The sequence below is a fragment of the Apostichopus japonicus genome, chromosome 6 (assembly GCF_037975245.1).
Source record: "Apostichopus japonicus isolate 1M-3 chromosome 6, ASM3797524v1, whole genome shotgun sequence".
Taxonomy (NCBI): Eukaryota; Metazoa; Echinodermata; class Holothuroidea; order Aspidochirotida; family Stichopodidae; genus Apostichopus; species Apostichopus japonicus.
Window position 1 is genome coordinate 16,066,763 of NC_092566.1, and position 21,287 is coordinate 16,088,049.

General features: G+C 36.7%; 1 protein-coding gene across 5 annotated transcripts in view; it reads right to left on the reverse strand.

The window, feature by feature from the left end:
* LOC139969111 (uncharacterized) overlaps positions 1-21,287 on the reverse strand; it is a 156,158-nt gene that overhangs the window by 32,956 nt on the left and 101,915 nt on the right. For all 5 annotated transcript variants that reach the window (XM_071973896.1, XM_071973895.1, XM_071973894.1 and 2 more), the window contains 5 exons: positions 6,322-6,466; positions 5,349-5,422; positions 3,822-3,912; positions 2,928-3,058; positions 2,315-2,420 (listed from right to left, as the gene is read on the reverse strand). In XM_071973896.1, the coding sequence (XP_071829997.1) occupies positions 2,315-2,420; positions 2,928-3,058; positions 3,822-3,912; positions 5,349-5,422; positions 6,322-6,466 (547 nt within the window). The remainder of the gene's footprint in view (positions 1-2,314; positions 2,421-2,927; positions 3,059-3,821; positions 3,913-5,348; positions 5,423-6,321; positions 6,467-21,287) is intronic.

Consider the following 21,287-nt stretch of genomic DNA (forward strand, 5'->3'; position numbering starts at 1 on the left):
TTTTAATGCCTACCGTTTTACGACAGGACATTTTGAACCTTTGAGCCACTTTCTCAAGACATTTGCATATTTGGTGAGCAGTATGCTTGTACATTGAAGTCAATACAAGGTACAGTGTAGGTGAAACAACAAGCTCGGCCAGTCTGTTAACGTTTCAATTTCCAACCTATTACCCTTCACAGTATCATTTTATAATTTTAAATTTAAGTTTTCTCAAAGTGTTAATGTTCAGTTTACACATTTGCTAAATTTTTCTTTATACAAAATAAGAAAACAAATTGGACAAGTACTGTACGTCTGTCATTTTTGGCTGCATAATGCAAAAAATGTTTTTTTTTTTTTGTGAGATTAAGCCTTCTTGTTTAGTTAACATAAAACTCCCTGCCATTTCAACAGAATTGTTAATAGCTAGCTTGCAGAATGCGTGGCTTTTACACAGAAGTGTGTTAGTATAATGAATGCTTTTTTACAAGCTTTTGTTAGTGCCATGAGTGCGTATTAATTATAACAAGTAGGTAGTCAAAAGGTGGGGTGTGGGTGGGAGTAAGGGGGTGGGGGAGAATGAAAAAGCATTAAGGTCAACGTAGGTCACTAATTGTGCATATTCAAATATTAGCAAAACCACACTCAAAAACATATGATAAATAAAAGACATTGGTGAATCTAAATTCGTCCATCATTCAAAAAAAATCATAGATCAAAAATCATTGATGGCAACATTTCAAATGGAAACTAGTTCAATAATATCGGCATTAGAGTATTATGATGCATGATATACATGTACACATTTTTAATAAAGATTACATTAACATTCATGCATAAACAAATAAATAAATCAAGAACAATAAACAAAGATAATCTCTTTGATTGGTTAACAAGAAATTTCATTATTATTGCCAAATTCCTCAAAACCAAATTAATACCTGCTGCCAACATCTCTTTGACCCCCTTTCCATTTCTTTATGATTTTCATGAATTATTAGAATCATTTCCCTTTTGCTTCGCATAAGCGGCCACCCCACGTAACCCATGACAATCAACAACAACGACATTTATTCCCCCATGCCCACGCCCCCCCCCCTCCACCTTCGTATGCCATAAAACAAGCCGGATACACAAGTTCATCACCCAAAGATTGTATAGTTTTGCTCTTTACCCACAAAAGATCTAAAAGCTGATTGACAGGTTTGATGTCGAGCAACGCTCATAAAGAAATAACTCTTTTTGTTTGTCGGCCAAACAAAGCCTCTTCTTCCTGTCAGAAAATGGTATAAACCTTTCTTTTTTTTTTGAAAACCTATCTTGTATGTCTCTGCACTACTTGCACTACTTTAAAATCATCGCTATATTAAAGCAGGCCGATGTTTTGGCAGTCTAGCATCATCCCTGACGGTGTCAAACAAACAGAACTGTAAATGTTTACAATTATTCATCATCCTGCGTGAGTCAGTTTCGGAATGAAGGCCAGATCATTTCTGAGAATGTTTTGCGTCGTAGTAGAGGCCGAGGTATTCCTACGGCACTGCATGTTTCATTTTTGAATAAATTATGCAACGGCCGAGACGAGCACTCGGCTTGTTAATTTTTGCTTGTTTTTGGTCTTCGTCTGTTCTGGACAACCTCCCCCCCCCCCTTTCCCTATCATTGAATGGCATAGTTTTAGAAGGATTGTCAAGAATTTTTAACATCTTATCCGTCGTCACCTGTTCACAAAGTCTCAATCTTGGCACTTTTTAACTTTACTGACTGTTGTGATGGGCGACGTCATTATTCTTGAGTCACACAAGATAGTACCACAATCTATCTATGCTATCAAATTTCGCCAACCATTATTGAGTAAGAAAGTTCCAGCCAAATAATCAAACGGGGGGGGAGGGGTAAAGGATTAACTGGATTAACAAAGAATTAATCTTCTGTCTCTGTTTCGGATTCCTTCCAGCAGGCGATGGAGCAACCAGCAAAAAAAACACCAAACTTAAAAAACATAAAAAACAAAGATAAAACATAATAAAATAAAACTAATCACACAAAAAACATAAGAGACGATGAAATGGAACACCATAAGCATAGCAGCCGTCGTTGCTTCTCTGGACATGCGACATGCATCAAATTATTAAAAGTTTAGCGTCTAACTGACATCAGAATCATCCCTGAGTGTGGGCGGAGGGGGAGTCTGTCGGAAATTCCTCTCACATATTTCAAAGTTAACAAAGAAGATAATGACGAGTGAGATACTGGGGGTTGGGGGTTGGAGTGGGGGTGGGGGTGGGGGGAAGAGAAATAGAATATTGCAGAGAGTCAGCGGTTCACTTACAAGCAAGAAGGCTCCGCGAGATCCGTGATGTAATGACACGTGCCGCCGTTCAGACAGTAGTCCCTATACCTTTCGGGGCATCCGTCTACGTGGGTGTCGACCGGGGCTGAGGGCAGCAGATATAAACAGTTGTTGGGTCAATGTCAGATACATGATTCTCGGGCAAATTTGAATGCAATAAAAGAAAAAGTCATCCCTGACCAGTCCACCCCCCCCCCTGCCCCCTCCCTTAATTAATCTTGTACTTCACAGCATTTTATTCTGAGAAAGATTTTTTTTAATATATATATGTATATATATATATATATATATATATATGTATATATGTAATCTATATATGTATATATCTAATGCCAAATTTTCAAAATTTCAGAGATATTGCAAAGGACAAGAATAAATTTTAAGTCCATTACATCAAATTTGAAGAACAAAAAAAAATTTCCCAATTGGATTTACAGCCTACTGTAAGGACAGGTCACTGAATGGAAGCCCCGCCATAAATGGGGCGTACGCACTCTCACCCCCCCCCCCCCTTCTGCAGGTATCTTACTCCTAAGGATTACGTGTGAAATCGTGTCGGTTTACGTGGTAGCTCATTGATAAGACTACTCACTCTGACAAGTAGATCCAGTGAAATTTGCCTGACAATCACAGGCGCAATTTACACTGTCCAGAGTCCCATGGACGCAGACCTTCTCACAGAGAGTTGTTTCACATCTGGGACCGGTCAGGTCTCTTCTACAGCTGGAAATATCAGGTAGGAGAATCAGAAGATAACATTACATCTCATCTATAAACATATATCTAGGGTAGGGGAGGGGAAGGGGAGGAGAGGGGAGAGGGGAGAGGAGGGGAGCGGAGAGGGGTGTGCGATATTACATGGGGTGAAGGCACTTAAAGATCAGTGCAGGTACTGTGTTACTTGGACCAAAAGTCACCTAGCCAGTGTATCCAGACATGAGCTAAAAATTTAAACCTTAAAGGAACCAGGGATTAAGAGGGGGGGGGGGGGGGGTGATTGGTCGATGCTTATGGCCTTACAGATAACTCAGACATTACAACTTTCGTTATTACACCCAGACAGACAGCAGGTACGTGAAACTATTTTGTCAATAGAGGGCGACAAAATGTTTGGGTGCCTGCCAGTGAATAATCAATTCCAGTGGCCTGACGTTCTCATTCTTCGGGTAATTGCGATGCTGATCAGGAAGGAGGGTACTAATAATATTGTCATTTCCGAAAAAAAGATGATTTATAGGTCTGAATAAAAATGAAAGAGAGGTGGGAGTGGGAGGGTGAGTAGGAGGGGAACGCCTGGTGTGGGACGAAGAGAGACGAGTAGCAAATTTTGCTAGAGGTGTGTGTGTTACGTTTGATAGCAGAAACTTGAGGAAGCAATGTGTGATCTTTTACCCCCAACTTCCCTCTTTTCCTCCTCCCCCTTCCCCCCCCCCTCCCTTTTCCAAAGTGACACCCATGAAATCTAGACGTGTGGGTTAAGAAATACCTGCATTGATATGATGAACTACCATCTGCTTCTTGAACTTCTCTGCATGTTCCTCCATTTTGGCAGGGAATGCCCGTTCTGCACGAGTCATCTGGAGGAAAGAGGAAAGATGAGAATAAGAGAAAGTAGGACAAACCATCTTCATCCAGTTGGTTCGAACAACAGGGATAAAAAGATACTCTAGTGAACAGATGTATCGTGCCGGATATGCTGAAAACTCATTCGATCGCATGTACCCAGTGTAAGGGAACATATTTTTTTCCCGTTCCTCTTTGGAACGAAAGAAGGAAAAAACGTTTCACGGCAAGCACTTCAGGGCGATATTTTTTTATTTTTTTTATAGGACATTTATAAATTTGGATTTATTTAGCCGAACTGGTTAATTGCTGTAACTGATGGTTCTCAGTGCATTGCTTGTCACAACAGACAGCAATCTTGATCCAAAGGTTTCCGGTCGGCATCAACACTGTGAAACAAAATGGTTCTACGCCAGCGAATCTTTCAAATTATCCAAGTCCAGTTAAAAGCTGTTTACTCTTTCAAATTTTGTGTTATAAATTTGTCCATAATTTTTTTATAATATATATTTACCCTTTTTACATAAAAATTCTGTCGTCAATAAACCCAAATATTCACTTTGCATTCAGAAGCATTGAATAGACTCAAAGTCTCTTGGGTATTTTTTTTAATTTTATTTGTTTATATTTTTTATATATATATATATATATATATTCTTTTTCTTTTCCCAGTCAGGAATAAATACAGACCTTTTCAATTTTTTTGAAAATATCTAAATAGCTGAAACTCATACAGAATGAAATCCTGAAATTCTCCCCTGGGTTGCACTTTAGTTACAGCAAAAAAGAATTGTAAGCACAATTCTGTCGGGATGATCTTTGAATTCTTTATGAAGAACGGGTGGTATTTGGTAAAAGGCAAGATGATTTTTAGTTCTCCAGGGATTTGATTTTCACGGGAACAATATAAATTGAATGAACGCATGAACGAGACGAGACATTAATAACTCTGGCAAGTAATATTAAGCTCAACAGAAGCCCTCAGCGTTCTAAAATGAGACTAATTTCCAAACGATTCTAGACAACAGACTCCATCTGTCAGACATTTTGTGATGTTATCTTTCATATCACTGATAGAAGTCATTTTGCTGCAACCAATTTTTAATTTTTCACTTTTCACTATGAGAACAATTTGACGCATGAGTCTTTGCTTTTGACCGATAAAAATTTAAGCTGCAAAAACAATAGTAAAATTACAAAAGAAAACTATTCCTGGCCTTTTGTTTAGCTACTAATTGATGAATCCAACCTAATTCATACAAAGTTTTGTGGCCCACGAAAGCATTATAAATATTAAATCAGTCAACGGGCGAGTCAGAAAACTTCAGACTTTCCCGGCATACAGGGTTCTCCTTTCAGATTTGAAATGGGATTTCTCGGTTTGGGTACGTATCGGTCTCGGATGAAACGATGGTGTAAAAGAGTTGCTGAATTTGCGGTGGTTACTTACCGGTAGCTGGCGTTGTCACGGGAACGCACGTTCCACTTTCTAGGGAGAATCCGTCTCTGCACTGACATTGACAACTGCAGGGAAAGGAAATACGATAAACGGTGGATAAATTGTTGATGACTGTCGCCCTCTGTATCTATCAATATATATATCGCTTTGATAGTTACTCATTTAACTTCAAATTAACAAGAATGCCCCCTCTCCCCATTCCCCACCCCCGCCAAAATATAATTATTCTTGACCCAGATAGCCAAGGGGTTTAGTGGTTCCTAATTGCCATATTTTACAGTTTTGTATTCATGAGAACATTTCATATAAACTATATATGAACAGACAGGTCCTAAGCTCAACAAGGTGGATGCACATACACAGTGTGAAGTAAATTCAAGCCATCCTTTTTGGAGTTACAGCTTAATCCACAAAGTTTTCATACTTTGAACTCTTGTTGACCTCAACAATTACATTTGACCTCAAAAGGGACATTTGACCTCCCAAGAAAAACACTAGGGATCTTGTATGCAGTACTTTAGGTGCAGCAATCCATATAGCAAGTATGAGGTAAAATTCCAAGTTTTGAACATTTGGAGACTAACTAGATAACCACCTCACATTTCGACCTAGCTTGTACTACTCCTCACAGCATTTATCCCTCATCGTGTCAATAAAGAGTCACAATGTAGAATCACAATGTCTACCAATGACTTTAAAAAGGTTACTAGAATTTAGCTGTTCAACAGTTGTGGAAAATTCTTACTATTAACAACATCCTAAGCAAAAGTCACCACAACCATGCACCAAAGTAGTTCTTTCGGGTTTTTTTTCCCCATTTATTTATATCGAATCAACATCTAAAGACTACTTTCCTCTCTCTGCAGTTGAACAGCAAACAATCAATAAAACAAGAAGTTTCTTTTGTATGTGGGTAGGTGGGTAGGTGGGTGAGTGTGTCTGTCTGTCTTTTTTTGTAGCTTACCTGTCCCTGTCAAAGGTCTCCCCGACTCCGCACTCTAGCGCGCACGTCCTTACGTTGCAACTTTCTCCTTCCCACCCGTCCTCACATATGCACCTGCAACGTTTCTTGTTTAACTCCCCGTTCTCACATGGCAAGGCACAGATATCTGCAAGTAAGATCAGAAATGAGAAAAGGAATGAAGAAAGGAATGAAAAAAAAAAAAAAAAGACAAGAAACGAAAAAGACTCAAGAAAATGTGAGAAACTGGGTCATTCCTGTAGTTTAATAGGGTTCAGTTAACTTCACGGTTTCCCTCATCATGTCGTTAATCTCCAGATGAGATAATGCAATATTAATTTCAAATGCTATTAATCTGTCAAAACAATTACTACACGCTGCTGATGCCTGTTCATGTTTCCCCCGTTCTCCGAGCATTTATTCATTCGCACGTTTTCTGTTAACATCGCCGTCTAACATGTATTTCGACAAGATTCATGACTGCGGTACACATGTTCGATAACAGGTAATTTCGAGACTGTCGACGTTAATTACCGACGTCATGAATTTGAATTGGAAACGCTTTAGCAAAGACAATCCTCCTCTCCTCTCGTGGGTGAGAGGGAGAAAACGAAAGAGCAGACAATGCATTAAGGATTCTGGCTAGACGATATGCCACGATAAATTTGTACATCATTATCGTCAGATAACATCAAACCTGATCAAAAACAGAGACCTTCCAAGGAGCTCAAATCTTTTCCAGAGAAATAAAAATGTGATCCGCGAACAAAATCAAGTGTTAAATCGTACGGTATGATGAAATATCGCTAGTGGGAACGAAACACTCGACATATGATGGATCAAAGTGGCGGAAAACATGAGCCGTAAAATTAGATCTAAATCTACGAGAGATATTGTAGACTCGTGAGTCAAAGTTAGAAACATCCGTTAAGTCGCTTATGAATGCAAAAGGGCAAGCATTCAGAGCCGGACATTTGAGTCGGTAAATTCCCAGATTCGTTCTTAGCATTGTACAGAAAAAAGTGTACTTTCAGTGTGTGGAGACAGGTAGATTAAAAAGACCATTGCTACATTACCATCCATCTAAAGGCACTATTTCATTTGGTTCTTAAGTTACAATGATATGGTCATAACATTACCAAAATCACCTATCCAGATTATGGCCAAAACTAGACATCAGTTGGCAGATTATTATTGTGCCAAAATTCCAAATATGCTAGAAAATCAAAGAAATGGTCATTCATGTTCAAACTTCAGTAACTAATGTGACCAGCTAGGATCTCAATTTGTACCCACTGAGAAATTCTGTTGTGTATCATGTACAGTAACAATCCACCGAGTCTGAAAGAACAGTATATGAATCGAATGATCCTAATACATCCAGAAATTACCTCTGTGTACATTCGGCAATTTTCAAGAATGCGGAAATATGCACAAAACTTGTCTCCAGAATTAGGCTGTTTTTATTTCACGAATGAGATTTGGAAGAGGTGATGGGCATTGACTCAGAGGAGGGTTAATGGGGGGGAGGGGAAGGGAGAGGGGGTGCAGTGCTCAAAATCTTACTAGAACTTAACTAGACTGGTAGATGGGAAAAGTGATATAGTTGAGTCGAGACAGATGAGAAAGGAGGGCAGTAAACTACCAATAACTTTTGTAATATTTAAACCATCTCCCTCGATTACTCATAAAGAGTTTAACGACCTTCACCGTTCATTAACACCGTGTAATTTATTAACCGTTCAGACGACAAGGCTGCCAAAATAAGCCTGCCATCCTTTCTCACACCACATAGGAAAGCAGCTGCTTAGGGAAACATCCATGTACTCAAGACCACAAAGACCACTTTTTTCTTTTCTCTCACTCTTTCTCTCTTTGTTTTCTTCCTCGGCCACGAGATGAGGAAAACCCCGTAAGGATGGTTTACAGGTTTTGTTTGTCTAATCTCACTATCCAACCAGCTGATTAAAAACTCGTTTGGGGTCTGAAGCCCGGTTGGAAAGGTGAAGCGAGTTCAAGATTGGGAAGGAAAGGATTGTTTTATAGTTGATGAGACGACGAGGACGACGACGACCACCGATTCCCGGCATATTCATCATCTTCTTCTTTTTACCCCAAAGGCGCTCACTGGACGAGAATTATCTACGCACCGGAACTGGAGTGCCCCACAGACCACTGATCCAACGATCGTTGCACTTGAGAACTAGTGCCTGCCTGGTCTTAAAATGTGGTTCAGAGTTAGAAAACGGTGCGTGGATCTCCAGCACGGAAGGATATTTCGTATTAAATTAATTAATGTCACTTTATGACCAATCGAAATTGATGACAGAAGGTATAATAGCAAAACGTTAATTGTGATGCTCGTTTAGGTCGTCGAGTTGAGAGACAGAAAAGAAAACAGAAAATGTAAATAAAGGGCACAAAATAAAAAGAAAACAGAACAATAACAAAAACAATAATAACAACAATAGAAAGGAAAGATATTATCCTGAAGAGTTTACACTAATTTAATGTCTTAAGTTTGTTTTAATTTAATTAATTATTCAAAGTCCATGAATGAGCACATCATGTGTGTGTGACGAGAAGATTAAGGGAGTGAAATCCCTTTTATTGCTCCTAGTTTATTACCCGTTCTTTTTTTAACCGTATTTTAAAACTCTGTTCCGACTAAAAAAATATATATATACAGTAATGAATGCAATGTTGTAAACAGAAAATTCCTCAATTTGTGAACATTACTGTACCTGACAATTTGTTTGTTTTGACTTGTTTTTACAAAGCAAATTCTTTCCAACCTTTTTTTCATATTTATTAGCCTACCCTATGATTGAGGTAGGAACGACTATACCACTAGGCCGCGGAAAGCAAATATTACGACTTTTTCATTCATTCTATCGCTGTTCTTACTACGAATTGACTTTCTATCCAAATATACAACTTGATGAATGCCAGCATGTATGGATCGATACAACCCTAGTAAAAACTTTTCAAAGGCAACAAGCAAGAGGAAGTGATCTTTCTCTGCAACAGTTTGAGAGGCGATAAATCACTACAGTGTATTAATAATCTATCGCCTTGGTAAACAGTCCTTCACCGATTATGCCCCGGCGAACAGGATATCAGAAAGATCAGGACATTTTATCTGCCATATATTACGGGAGACAGACAGACAGTGGATTATTTTCCAAGAGTCAAATTGTGGTAATTTATAAATGAAAACAAATTCAGAATATATTTTTCCTACTACTCAGATCCATTCATTAATGTAGAACGGAGAATCTATGACTGGTCGTTATAATATCTAGTTGGATGTATATGACTTCCCAAACACGCACAGAGTCTAATCGAGGCTAGTTTTGTCAGTCAAATATTAGTCTCATATCCAGATAGATGAACAAATTAACTAACGAAAATGCAGGAATATGTTTTACTATTATAGAGCAGTTGTTAGGCAAGTTTACATGAAAGATTTCTAGCTGTTTTTGCACTTGGAAATTGGCCGCTTATTAATAGGCCTATAATACTCAGTGGCACACACTGACTGTACTTGTCTTCATATATACTGTAGTCTTGTCAGATGGTTAGGCTTCGAATCTACATTGTGACAGATTGAAACGAATTAACAGCCTAATTGGTGTCACAGTGAACATCAGAATTGCTAGAAACTGAGTCAGCTAATGGCAATGCAGTCGTGCTAAACTTTTAATATTAACAAGTTCTCTACACTGTCCCAACAAGTTTCAACAGTATTAAAATTAAGCTCTATGAAAGAAAGGGGCAAACAAATGTATTGTCTATTATTAAAGTTAACAATTCTGAATTATTTGGAGACTACACCTCTGCAAAGATGTTTTCAGAGTAGCTAATTTTTTCGGTGGAGACGTTCATCACAATAAATTAATGGTCTTTAATTATCATCACAATTAATTGACGGTCTTTAACTATCACACACACTGGTTATGGTTGGGCTACAAGATGAGGCACATGTACTGAAGAAACTTTATTTTCCTAGAATGCATCTGTATGTGAACCACATATTGGAGCTTAGAATTACAAAATTCTCTTTTTCTTTCTCTGCATTCAATTTTAACAGAGTCACATGACATCAGCCTACAATGTAGAATGCTTAAGTTACTTAATTCAGTGTAGAATTTGATATCCCAAAGGATTCTTTTAAGCAATATTAGTTATTGATTATCATGAATTTCTTCAAAACACACAAATAAAGATATAATTAATGTAGCAGGCTTTAATGTATTCTGTGCCAAAACTGTTGCACTGTTGTTAATGTAACACAGCCTTAATGTTGATGAGTAATATATTTATATTACTAAAACCAAATTAATTAAAATTCCATCTTAAACAGCTCACTGTTCATAATTATTATAGAAGTTTAATAGTCTTATTATGCAGATTCATGGGCATGCACCAGCAAGGTTGTGAATGTTTGCTGACAAATCTTTTTCCTAGGGCTTGGGAAATTGTCACGGTTACGTGCAGAGCAGAATATGTTAGCAGAACAACCTCTGTGATGTATCCATCTTTTGCTTCTGGGTACGAACAAGAAGAACATGGAAGAAAAAACATGAAAAAAAAGTGAAAAAAAAACGCAGTGATTTTGTTTGCCCTAGCTCTCTATATATAGCTGACAAAGTATTGGTGCGAATAATATGCCGATGTTACAAATTGAGAGTTTTTTAAGCTACAAGTAGACTTAATGTCTTCAGTTCCCAGGAGACCAGAGAAAGCTTACGTTACTGCAAGGTGTGTTCTAGTACATGGCAGATTGCAGCATCGGCAATAAAAAACCGTCAACTAGCTAGCTCGATCAGTCGTCAGAGATGTTTAATACAGAAAGTTTCAAAGATGAGAAAGAAAGAAAGATTTTCACGAGAGGTGATACTCTTGATTTCACATAAAAAATGAAAAGGATACCGTCTCTTGTTTCTAGTTCATGTTCTTAAACCCTCGTCGCTTAGCGTGCCAAAAGCACAAATTTTACACACACAAAAGAACAACAGGGAGAAGATGCAAACTTGAAAAGGTAAATCACGGTATGTTTTATTAATTGCTTTTTGATCAATTTTGCAGTGCTATATTAAAACTGAAATTAAAGAGGGAGGGAGAGAGAGAGGGGGCGCGTGGAGGGGGGAGTGGGTGGGTGGAGGGGGGGAGGAGAAGGAGGTGGTAGCAAAATGCTTATTCGATGCAAAAAGCCGTGGAAGAAAATTTCAATCAGGGAGGGATGGGGGCAGGGGGGGGGGCTGCTGACAAATCATACATAGCAAGCCTGATAATAAGGTAAACTATTAAAAGATGTTCAGAGATTACAAATGTATACAGTTTCAGTTTATTGGAATTAATCATTATTGCAGATTTGACTGAATTATTATGAATTGTATATTATGTAATATATCACTACACTTTAATATAAATCTGAATCATCCACCTAAAGAATAAGTTCCCTCCCATTAACTTACATTATCAACAGATGTGTCCAAGTTTTGTACCCTTACAGGTCCATGAATTCTTATTACTTTCCCCTTGTAAACAAATGACGCTGTCTTTTCCACTTAATACTCATCTTTTTTTAAGTGTAAATGTCTGTCAAATATTAAATTGTCCATGCTTTCTTTAAAAACACAGTCAAACAAAACAAAAGGGAATAGGAATATGGGAAAATATGCACTTTTCATTCAATTAATTTGGCAATCATGAAATCAAATGAGTTTTTTTTTTAAGCTTCAGGATCCTACATAAACAAAAACTTGAACAAAAGAGAAGAATTTTCACATCTTCAATTAGTGTTCATCTCATCTTTGTGATTAATAAATGCATGATGTACTACATTAAGGTTGAATAAAGACTGAATCATAAACTCTTCATAAATGAAATCCTTTTTTTTTATAATTAAGAGCACATGGATTAAATTCATAATCTTTGTAGAAAAATGCTCTTCTAGCTTCTGTATGCACATAAATTATTTTATTAAAATTTTCGTTTTTCTCATGCATTTTTGTTTCTTCATTTTTCTTGTTCATTTTATGTTTTTAAATGACCAGTTCAAAATCTCCTCTTGAGATATTCTTCATCCATTGAGATGATATTCACATATATCTCCGAAGATATGAAAGTCTCCACTCACAGTCCAATTAATTAATCTAAACCATTACTTTATGTTCGTCAGACCACACCCGCCCTCCGTATGGGATTCACCCAATATTTTTTATCCCTACCCACATGATTTCTCCCGCTAATAAACCTCTCCCTTGGCACATATTAACAGTAGGAGTGGAAGCATCCCCATTGTCATCTATGACAAGATGATGGATTACGTACAAATGGCCTGCATCTGCTTTAGTTTTGAGCAAATAACAAGTTGATAAGTAACTTGATCTATTCCCTGACAAGATATTACCAATCAAATCGCACTGTACCAAACTAACGACAACTTTGCCAGCCTTTTCCTCTTCAGTAATTTACGAGGAAGTAGGGAGATTCTAAATGAGGGGCACGTTTTCCAGAGTTTCACAAATGGCTCTGATAAACAGAGTAAATGGCCGTTGGAATTCTGCTAAGAGCTTGGCAAATTTGCTGATCAACTCAACGATTTACAATGTTTTTTAGCTGTCTATCTTTTCTGCTCTGTAAGAAAACGTCAAAGTCTGTAATTATATGGTAATGTGAAAGAAGCGAAAGAGAAAAAAAATAAAAAATACATTTAACACTTTTAAGAGATTATAGTCTAAGATATTGAATGTTCTCTTGTTTTAATTACATGTTTCTAGCAATTACATAAAAATGACATCCCTGGATAAGTTGGTAGAGATTTTTAAGTTTAGAATTGAGTAAGACCTGGTAAAGGATCATGAGAAATATAGAACATATTCAGAGCGGTTGGCTCCTGTACTTTTGTGTTCTAGTGGGGGCATATTCAGAATGACATCACAGTGTTGTGATTGTCTTGTGTACCTTACCACTTGTGAGTTAGGAATAACATGATCACTATACATGCAGTATGCTACCTATCATAGTGTAACAAAAAAATTACCACTTAATTTTTCTCTCAAAACTGTCACGAATTTGACAAGCATCTTCTAATGTCACTATATCTGAACTATTTGCATGCATATTTTTCGACACTCTTTTACGACTACCTTTCTGATCCAAGTTAACTCGTTTGAGAAAAACTGACTGTTGGGTACATGAAGAGATCTAGACAGAGTTATGTCTCGTTATATTTCAAATTTAATATGAATATTAAACATGTGACTCCAATGACAAATTACATGATTGCCATTAAAAAAAAAAAACTATTATTAAATTACAGTTAATCAGATTAAAGTTATCGGCCTCCTTGCTGGGTGTACTCTCGCAGCATTAAAGACAAATATCTTTTGGCATATTAGTTAAATTATAGAAATTCCTAACTTTAAATGGGGACCGTGGTCACTTGGTTTGTTTCACCACCATTCATGTGACTTCAACATCAACATATCCAGACAGACATGATATGTATCGGAATATGTTACTACTCTTTTGGTACATTCTAGGCATCTTTTGAAATATATATTGCTATGAAGCTTACATTTAAACCTACAGTACACTATTAAATATACTCTAGGTTTTAACGTCGAGACGACATACAAGTCGACCAGTGTGCATGTCGTCTGTTGAATGAAAATAAGGCATTTGTATTTAAGTGGCTTTATAATAGCTGGAATCTCTTTCTGAGAATATAAATGTAAGCGACTTGACGTTGCTGTCTCTGTCAGAATTCTATATCTTGTGACGTGACATCACAAAATATCCAAGAATTATATGACAGATTTAACTTTAATATGCAGAAGAAAAATAGGAATAAGATAAAAAAAAAATATATATGACATGTTTTAAACTTGACAGAAACTACAAGATAGCAATTGGCTATTTATAATTGTTTCCCTTGTTCATGTTAGTACAGTTAAATCATTCATGTAACTTATCAAGTGGCCTAAAGGTATCTCTTTGTCATCTGTTTAATATCTTTTAACCAATCCTTTGGGTTTTAAACCAATCCTTTGGGGTTTAAATCAATTATCAACAGACTATGATTTGTGTTTATACAGCGATGTTGACTCAGTATTATGACAAGACTGTTCCCGTCATGCAATGTCCGTCGAATTGGTAAAATATCTCAAAGCAATGAGAAAAGATTGCTCGTACAGATGGGATATAGCGTAATCACACACGATCCTAAGCCGTCGGGCAATGTATACAAGTCTTTAATTCGTAACTTTCTTTTGCTCTCTTGGGAATCATAGGCAATCTTGCACCACAAGCCCATACGGAATTCTTCTTGCTTTGGTGTTAAAATCGAGACTAACTGGCGTTAAAAAGTTACAGCTCATCAAAGCAACCGTCTGTGTTTTGTGAGGACAATTTTTTCGAGTGTGGGATCGAATGACCACCGTTTTCATTCCTCTTCGAGTATGTCAACTTCTTAGCAACTACCCTTGGAGTATGCTCTTGAAACAAGCCCGAGGGAAATTGTGATAGCCAACTGTCCACTTTATTGAATAATATCAGGAATCTTTTAAACGCTGAATAATAAATAAATATATGTGCTTAGTTTTGCTTTTAGCTGGCTGGTAAAACTAAGAAGCCAAAAATCACTGAAGTCCAGTTTAATGTTTCTTCAGGTGGTGTTAAATTTATCTCTTCAGATTCGTTAGATGTCGTTCGTTTGTCTGTCTGTCTGATAAAATGGTTGTTCGTTCTTTGTCCATCTTCTTTACCACTGTAAATTACGTTTTGTCCTCGTCCATCAATCTTTGGAGTTCTGCTCCATTTAATAATTCATCTGCTGTTCCTTCATTTAAATTATTATTTTGTTTTATCGCAACTTTTTTTGGACAAAATTTTCAAGTTCTTGTGCAGTAATCATTCATCATTTCTTATACTGTATCTATGATCCTTTCATTGTCCGCGTATTTGACGTTTATTTTTCTTTCTTTTTTATTTTAATTTTAATAGCTCTTGATAATTCATCCCTTTCTTTTTAATTGACCATTTAAATCATCTTTAAAGCTTTTCTGTTGACTTTGTTGCTCCTTTTCAATCATATTTTCACATAAATACTGTGCTATTATACTTTCCATTTTGTGTGTGCGTTTGTTCTGTATTCTGACCGAGGACTTGAACAAAAGAATTTCAGGTCCTCGGTTGTGATTTCTAAAGAATCACCACGTCCTCAGAAGAATTCTATTGTATGGGGTATTGTTAAGGTTAGGGTACGTGGATTTGAACAATGGAAAATACAACAGGGTCCTCGGTCTGAATGTAATAAAAACATATGTGTACATGTATGTGTAAAGCTTTTCATTCATTATAATTCTTGATCACCTCTCTTTCCTTTTTCATAATTTCTATCATTTTTCATTTTATCATCTTTAAGCTTTTCCAATTATACTTTTGCCTTAAAATAATCAATTTATTTTTCTTTCATCTTTTCATTAACTGTCAATGCTAGAATATGTATACTTTTGTTTTAAACTTGTTTTTTTGTTCAATAGTCCAAATAGCTCCAATGAAACCGGAGGGGGGGGGGAAAAAATTTATCATCCCGTTTAGATCCACTCTTGCATGACGCCTGATTTTCGCCACAAGTGAATTTATTCACGCCTTGAAAGAGACCTCACCCATGACACTCCTCAATAGTGACTTTCTCCTCTTTGGAATTTAAGAGTGTGAATCAAAACTGCTTCTCAAATTACTTTGGATATCTCTGCATTATTATGCTTTTACTGATCTCTTTATTTGGGAATTATTGTGCTTAATTCATCTTGTTATGCTATTGTTTGTTTCATCGCGACATATTTAGCGGGACTGGTTGAAATTTTCGTCGCCACCGTGGGCTCATTTAGCTGTCGTTTGTGCATAACGTTCTGGTTCTCATAGATGGTATAAAATCCTGTCTGTTGCTCAGCAAGTCCCTCCACGCTGAATAATCTTATGCGTGGAATGAATTATATACTTCGCCCAACCTTTTCTGCACAAAATACTATTAACGTTGAAACTCCACGTTAAAGATACCATTTATCGATACAAATGTGTGATTCACTGAAAAAAAATTAACCACTTTTGGACGGCAGATTTAGATCGTAATTGAATCAATGCCGGTTAATTAGAAGGCAAAAATCAATCCAAATGATCTAAAAAGGGCCCACTTATTCCTTCCCAAAAAAAAGGTTCTTGTCAAGTCACCGCAAAATATGTATCTCATTGTCTGACATTCAATAATACTCGAGAAATAGAATGTAAAATATCTATTTATGGGAGGAAATTAAGGCAATAATGCTCTTTATGCGGAAGGCAAATCCAAGCTTACAGGAATTTTGTTGGCAAATGTTTGACAAATTGTGAGAATTAGTAGTATATGGGGTAGAATGTGGTTTCACTGTTGTTTTGCTGTTTAAATGATGAAATGATAGTGCAGCAGGTCCTAAACTCTGGAATTCTCTTCCTCATCACTTGAGAAATATCACATCTATTGACACTTTTAAGAAGCATTTAAAAACTTATCTTTTTAGGCTTGAGTATGGGCATTAATCTTATTCGTTGTTTTATTCACATTACAGTGCCCATTTTTATGTATATTTATATTTTAATGTTCTTTATTGTGGTTTATAACCCTGTCTTATATCATTTTTTACTTTTATTGCTGTTGTTATTACTTTTAAGTTTTCTTAAGTTTGGTAATTTTATATTCCAGGTATTGGTTCTTTTGTACAGTGCTCTTGAGCATGTTTTATTTCATGATAACAGCACTTTAATATATGGTAATTATTATTATATATTATAAAAGAAAAAATAAGAATCAGGAAAATAACTGGAATGTTAAAATGGCAATAGCCTTTGCATCATGAAAAGTTAATGTCTCACCATTTGTTTAATTTGCTTACGGGTTGTTAAAAAGTCATGTATTAATTGCTCCTACATTTTAGGCCAAAAAATAAACTTGATCAAAAGCACTTTCCACTAAGGTTCTGACCTCCGTGCGACCCTTCCCCACACATTGTGTAAGACCAGTGTTAACCCCAAAACTTTCCACTTGTGTGGATTCTTTTTTACAAATTTATCAGTGAATAAAATATTCCCAGACTTGGAACTGATCTAAGTACGAAGATGCAAAGAACAAATCACAAGATATGAAAAAGAAGGAAAAAAATGAAAATTAACAAAATAAAATCACTTTACACTTATGATCAACTCGATGGGAAACAACGCATGATATGGTTGCCAGGCAACCATACATTACGAGACCGACTTGATTGAAACGAATTCTCCTTACGGGAATGATCAATACCGGAGAACGATAAAACCAAAGTTTTTAATTTCAGGAAGATCGGATCCCTAAAAGCAAAGTAAAGTTCGCTTGCGATTGCCGTGCGACTGTTTAAGTGGCATTAACATTTGATTGGTCAGGTCTCCTATTTTATGTTTGATATATGTATCTATAACATCTACCTGAATGAAACGTTTCGACACTTTACTTGAGAGCAACTTGAGTTAACTTAGAAGCTGTCCTACTGCAACGATTGCCGAGAAAAGCTCGAGTTGGTTTGATATGAGTATTTATCATCCTCTCGATTCCAGAATGCTTATTAAATATTTCATAACCTTCAAGCATTGATCATAAAACATACAAACTGAGGGACAGACTTGGAATGAAGGTTAATTTTTTTTTGTTTAAAGATGAGCATAAATATTTCCTGTCACATATAAATATGGAGCAGTCACCATAACTTACTTATAAGCTAAAATGAACAACGGAAAACTGATCCAAAAAAAAAAAAAAACCAGTAGGATTTCGGTTTGTTCATTTATTTTACATAAGTTATCGATAACAAGCTGTTATTTCTTTTGAAAAACCCTTCCCTGACACTTTCTAGGTAAGCTCACAAATTGAAATTGAGGATGTTATATTATCCCCATAGTTACATGGCATGGATTCTGCCTGGAGAACCTAGCAAAGAACGAAATAATCAGCCTGGAAAAGACTGTAATTTTATGACTAGCAGCCACCACTTGCATCTGCACTTGGATAGAAGACCAAATGATGGAGCTTCTATCCAAATGAAGCTATTCCAATATGACTATATACAGTAGGTATTTGCCACCAACTAAGGGCTGGATTGTATCGTGGTTAATTATGTCAACCCATCGGGTCAATTCAATTCTAGCCAAAAATTTCTTTTGCTCTCTAAAATTTCTACAAGATAACTTATTCAGTTGTTGGCATTGGTATACAACCCTGCATGCTTTTAATATCTCGAGAAACGTTTGATACTGTTAGAATAGCAATATAAATGTATTGCAAGGTTTCTGGAATCGGCAATGAACCACAAGGCTCCAGTGTGTTTTTCTTTGTTTTACCAATGCGATGTTTTCGTTTATAAAGAATCTGGCACTAGGAATACTGTGTTTGATTTGTGGGAATTTGGTGCGAAAAAAGGAATCAAATTTATTCATGATATTCAACGAGCTGTTGTAGAAGGATTCCGTGTGAATTTTACAAACATTGACATAACGATATAGTCACCATCTGAAGACATCCAAAGCAGTTAGAATTTCCTGAGTTCCCATTACCATGGAAACTGCAGCATGGCAATAGTAGTCCACAACTGCAGACGGATGCATGATAACGACATTTCGAATAAAAAACACACAAAAAAAGAAAACAATCAAACAAAAAACGAAATAAAATCAAAAACAAACGACGGTACAAAAGGTGTAAAGTTCTATCCGAGCTCGTCTTTTATTTGCATTGCTATGGTAACATGATTATGTATAGTTCAACAGATGAGAATAATACTCTTGAAATATGATCCCTGTCCTCATGCAGCCAGTAGTTGTAGTAATTGAAAAATTTCTACCACTGAGCATGATTTTAAAAAAAGACTGGCAAGAAACGGAATGCTGCTTAGGCCATTCCTTGATTAGTTTTTAATCGGGAAACACTTGGACTACATGAACCGGTCGGGACGATAAGTGCTCCGGGTTTTCTTTCCTCCGAGGAAAAGAGAAAAAAAAGTACTCTGCGGGAATATTGTATTTTTATCGCCGAGATAAAATGACTTCGCAATCTGTCACACCGACAGAGAATGGGGGGGGGGATGGAAGCAATCTTGTGGTGTACAGTGTATGTTAAAATACTGTAATACAGAAAAGAAAAAGATAAAGGAAAAAAAAACAGAGACAGAAAGATACTGGCATTTTTCTGATCTCATTTCGGCAGAGAGTGAAACGTGATCACGAGACAAAAGGGAAGTATAAAAGCCGTGGCAAATTGGCAAGGGTGGTACATGACGAGAAATTGATGCCAATCTGTTGTGTACATTCTTTCCATGTTTTGTAAAAATTTAATACGCGAATGCACTTTTAAGGTTGTGCCCTTCACGAATAGTTCACACTCTTTCTTTAATATTCCCTCGATCCTTTTGAAATTCATGGAAATTTTTCATGTCCTCGTTTCAATATCATGTTTGGTTTCCCAAATGGGAGAAGTGTGGAGTCACTCTTACCGACCTTGCAAAATTGCGAGGGGACCGCGGGTTGCAAAGTCGGCAATGACTATAACGCTGATCGCAAAGTTGGTAACTACTATTACGGTTAGAGTCGACCAACATGGCAACATACAGAAACGTTGTACTCAAAGCCGAAGGCAAAGTAAAATCACACGTCTGGAGTCTATGCATGCTAAGTTCTTCAATACTGCCCTGATTCCCTTTTGGGAAACATTTCATACTAGGTTTTGATTAAATCATTTATGCTTGAGTACCCTGATCCCCCAATAATCTTAGATAGTAACATTTTCAAACTATTATTTTCAGGACAAATTGTTTCTTATCTCCTTTTAAATGTTATTGCACATATTACTCATGAATTATTGTTTGGTCAATACCTTGGCCTATCATACTCAGTTTCTTAGACCTGGCTTGAAGAGGATCTTTTTTTTGGGGGGGGGAGGGGTTGCGGTGAGAGGTTGGGAGAGGGTGAGATGGGATTAGGGATCAAGAAGGGCAAATGTTGATCAACCTCAGAACAAACTTGATGAACATGTATAGTGAAGAACTAGAGAACCATACAGTGAATATTTGACCAAGCAGATAATTAAAGGCTTTACTGATTTCAACATAAATTATTATTACATGTTTCCCTAAGAACGTTTTACCGCCGTATTTGAATAATGCTTTAATAAATGCAAATTTTGGTTGTTATCAACATTTTTTGTATATGATATTAACTGGGGGATGCCTGAGAATATTGACGGAAAGTTAATTATGTGGCAACATCAGTTATTAAACAAATATCCCTTTTCATGACCAAATGTGCTTTATCACGAAAGCAGCATGATCAGCGCCTTAGAAAACTTGCAAAATTTACCTCCATCAAAATGGTGGAGCCCCATCACTTTTTAACACAAAAATTGCAAAAGTTTTATTCCCAAATCCTTAATTGACAATATGGTAATTTCTACGAAAACTGAGACACCCTGGCCCCAAAAGTCCTCCTGCCTCTTGAAAACGATCCGTATCGGTTACATATCTCTGGTCAACCTTAAAATCGCAAATCTAGCGAGGCGTACTTGGACAAAAAAGAGTTATTTCATTCCGATGTACACGTGACGCATCGCCGAAACTGTTCGCATATTAACTCAAGTGTGCCGATATACATGCAATTGTGTGGAGAAGACTATAATAAGACTGATGGTATAGTTAATAATACTAGATGGAGATGATGATGATGCAAATATCTCTCACCCAACCTTCAGAAAGCTTCTCATGGCATGATGATAAAACAGATGGAGATTTCAAACATCGGAAATCTCCTTCATGACTGCGAAATTCGAGAGACTCCTCGTGAAATCAACTCGCGCTTGTCAATGGATCAGGAGACATCTCCAAGTACGATCCCCGAGAAGGTAA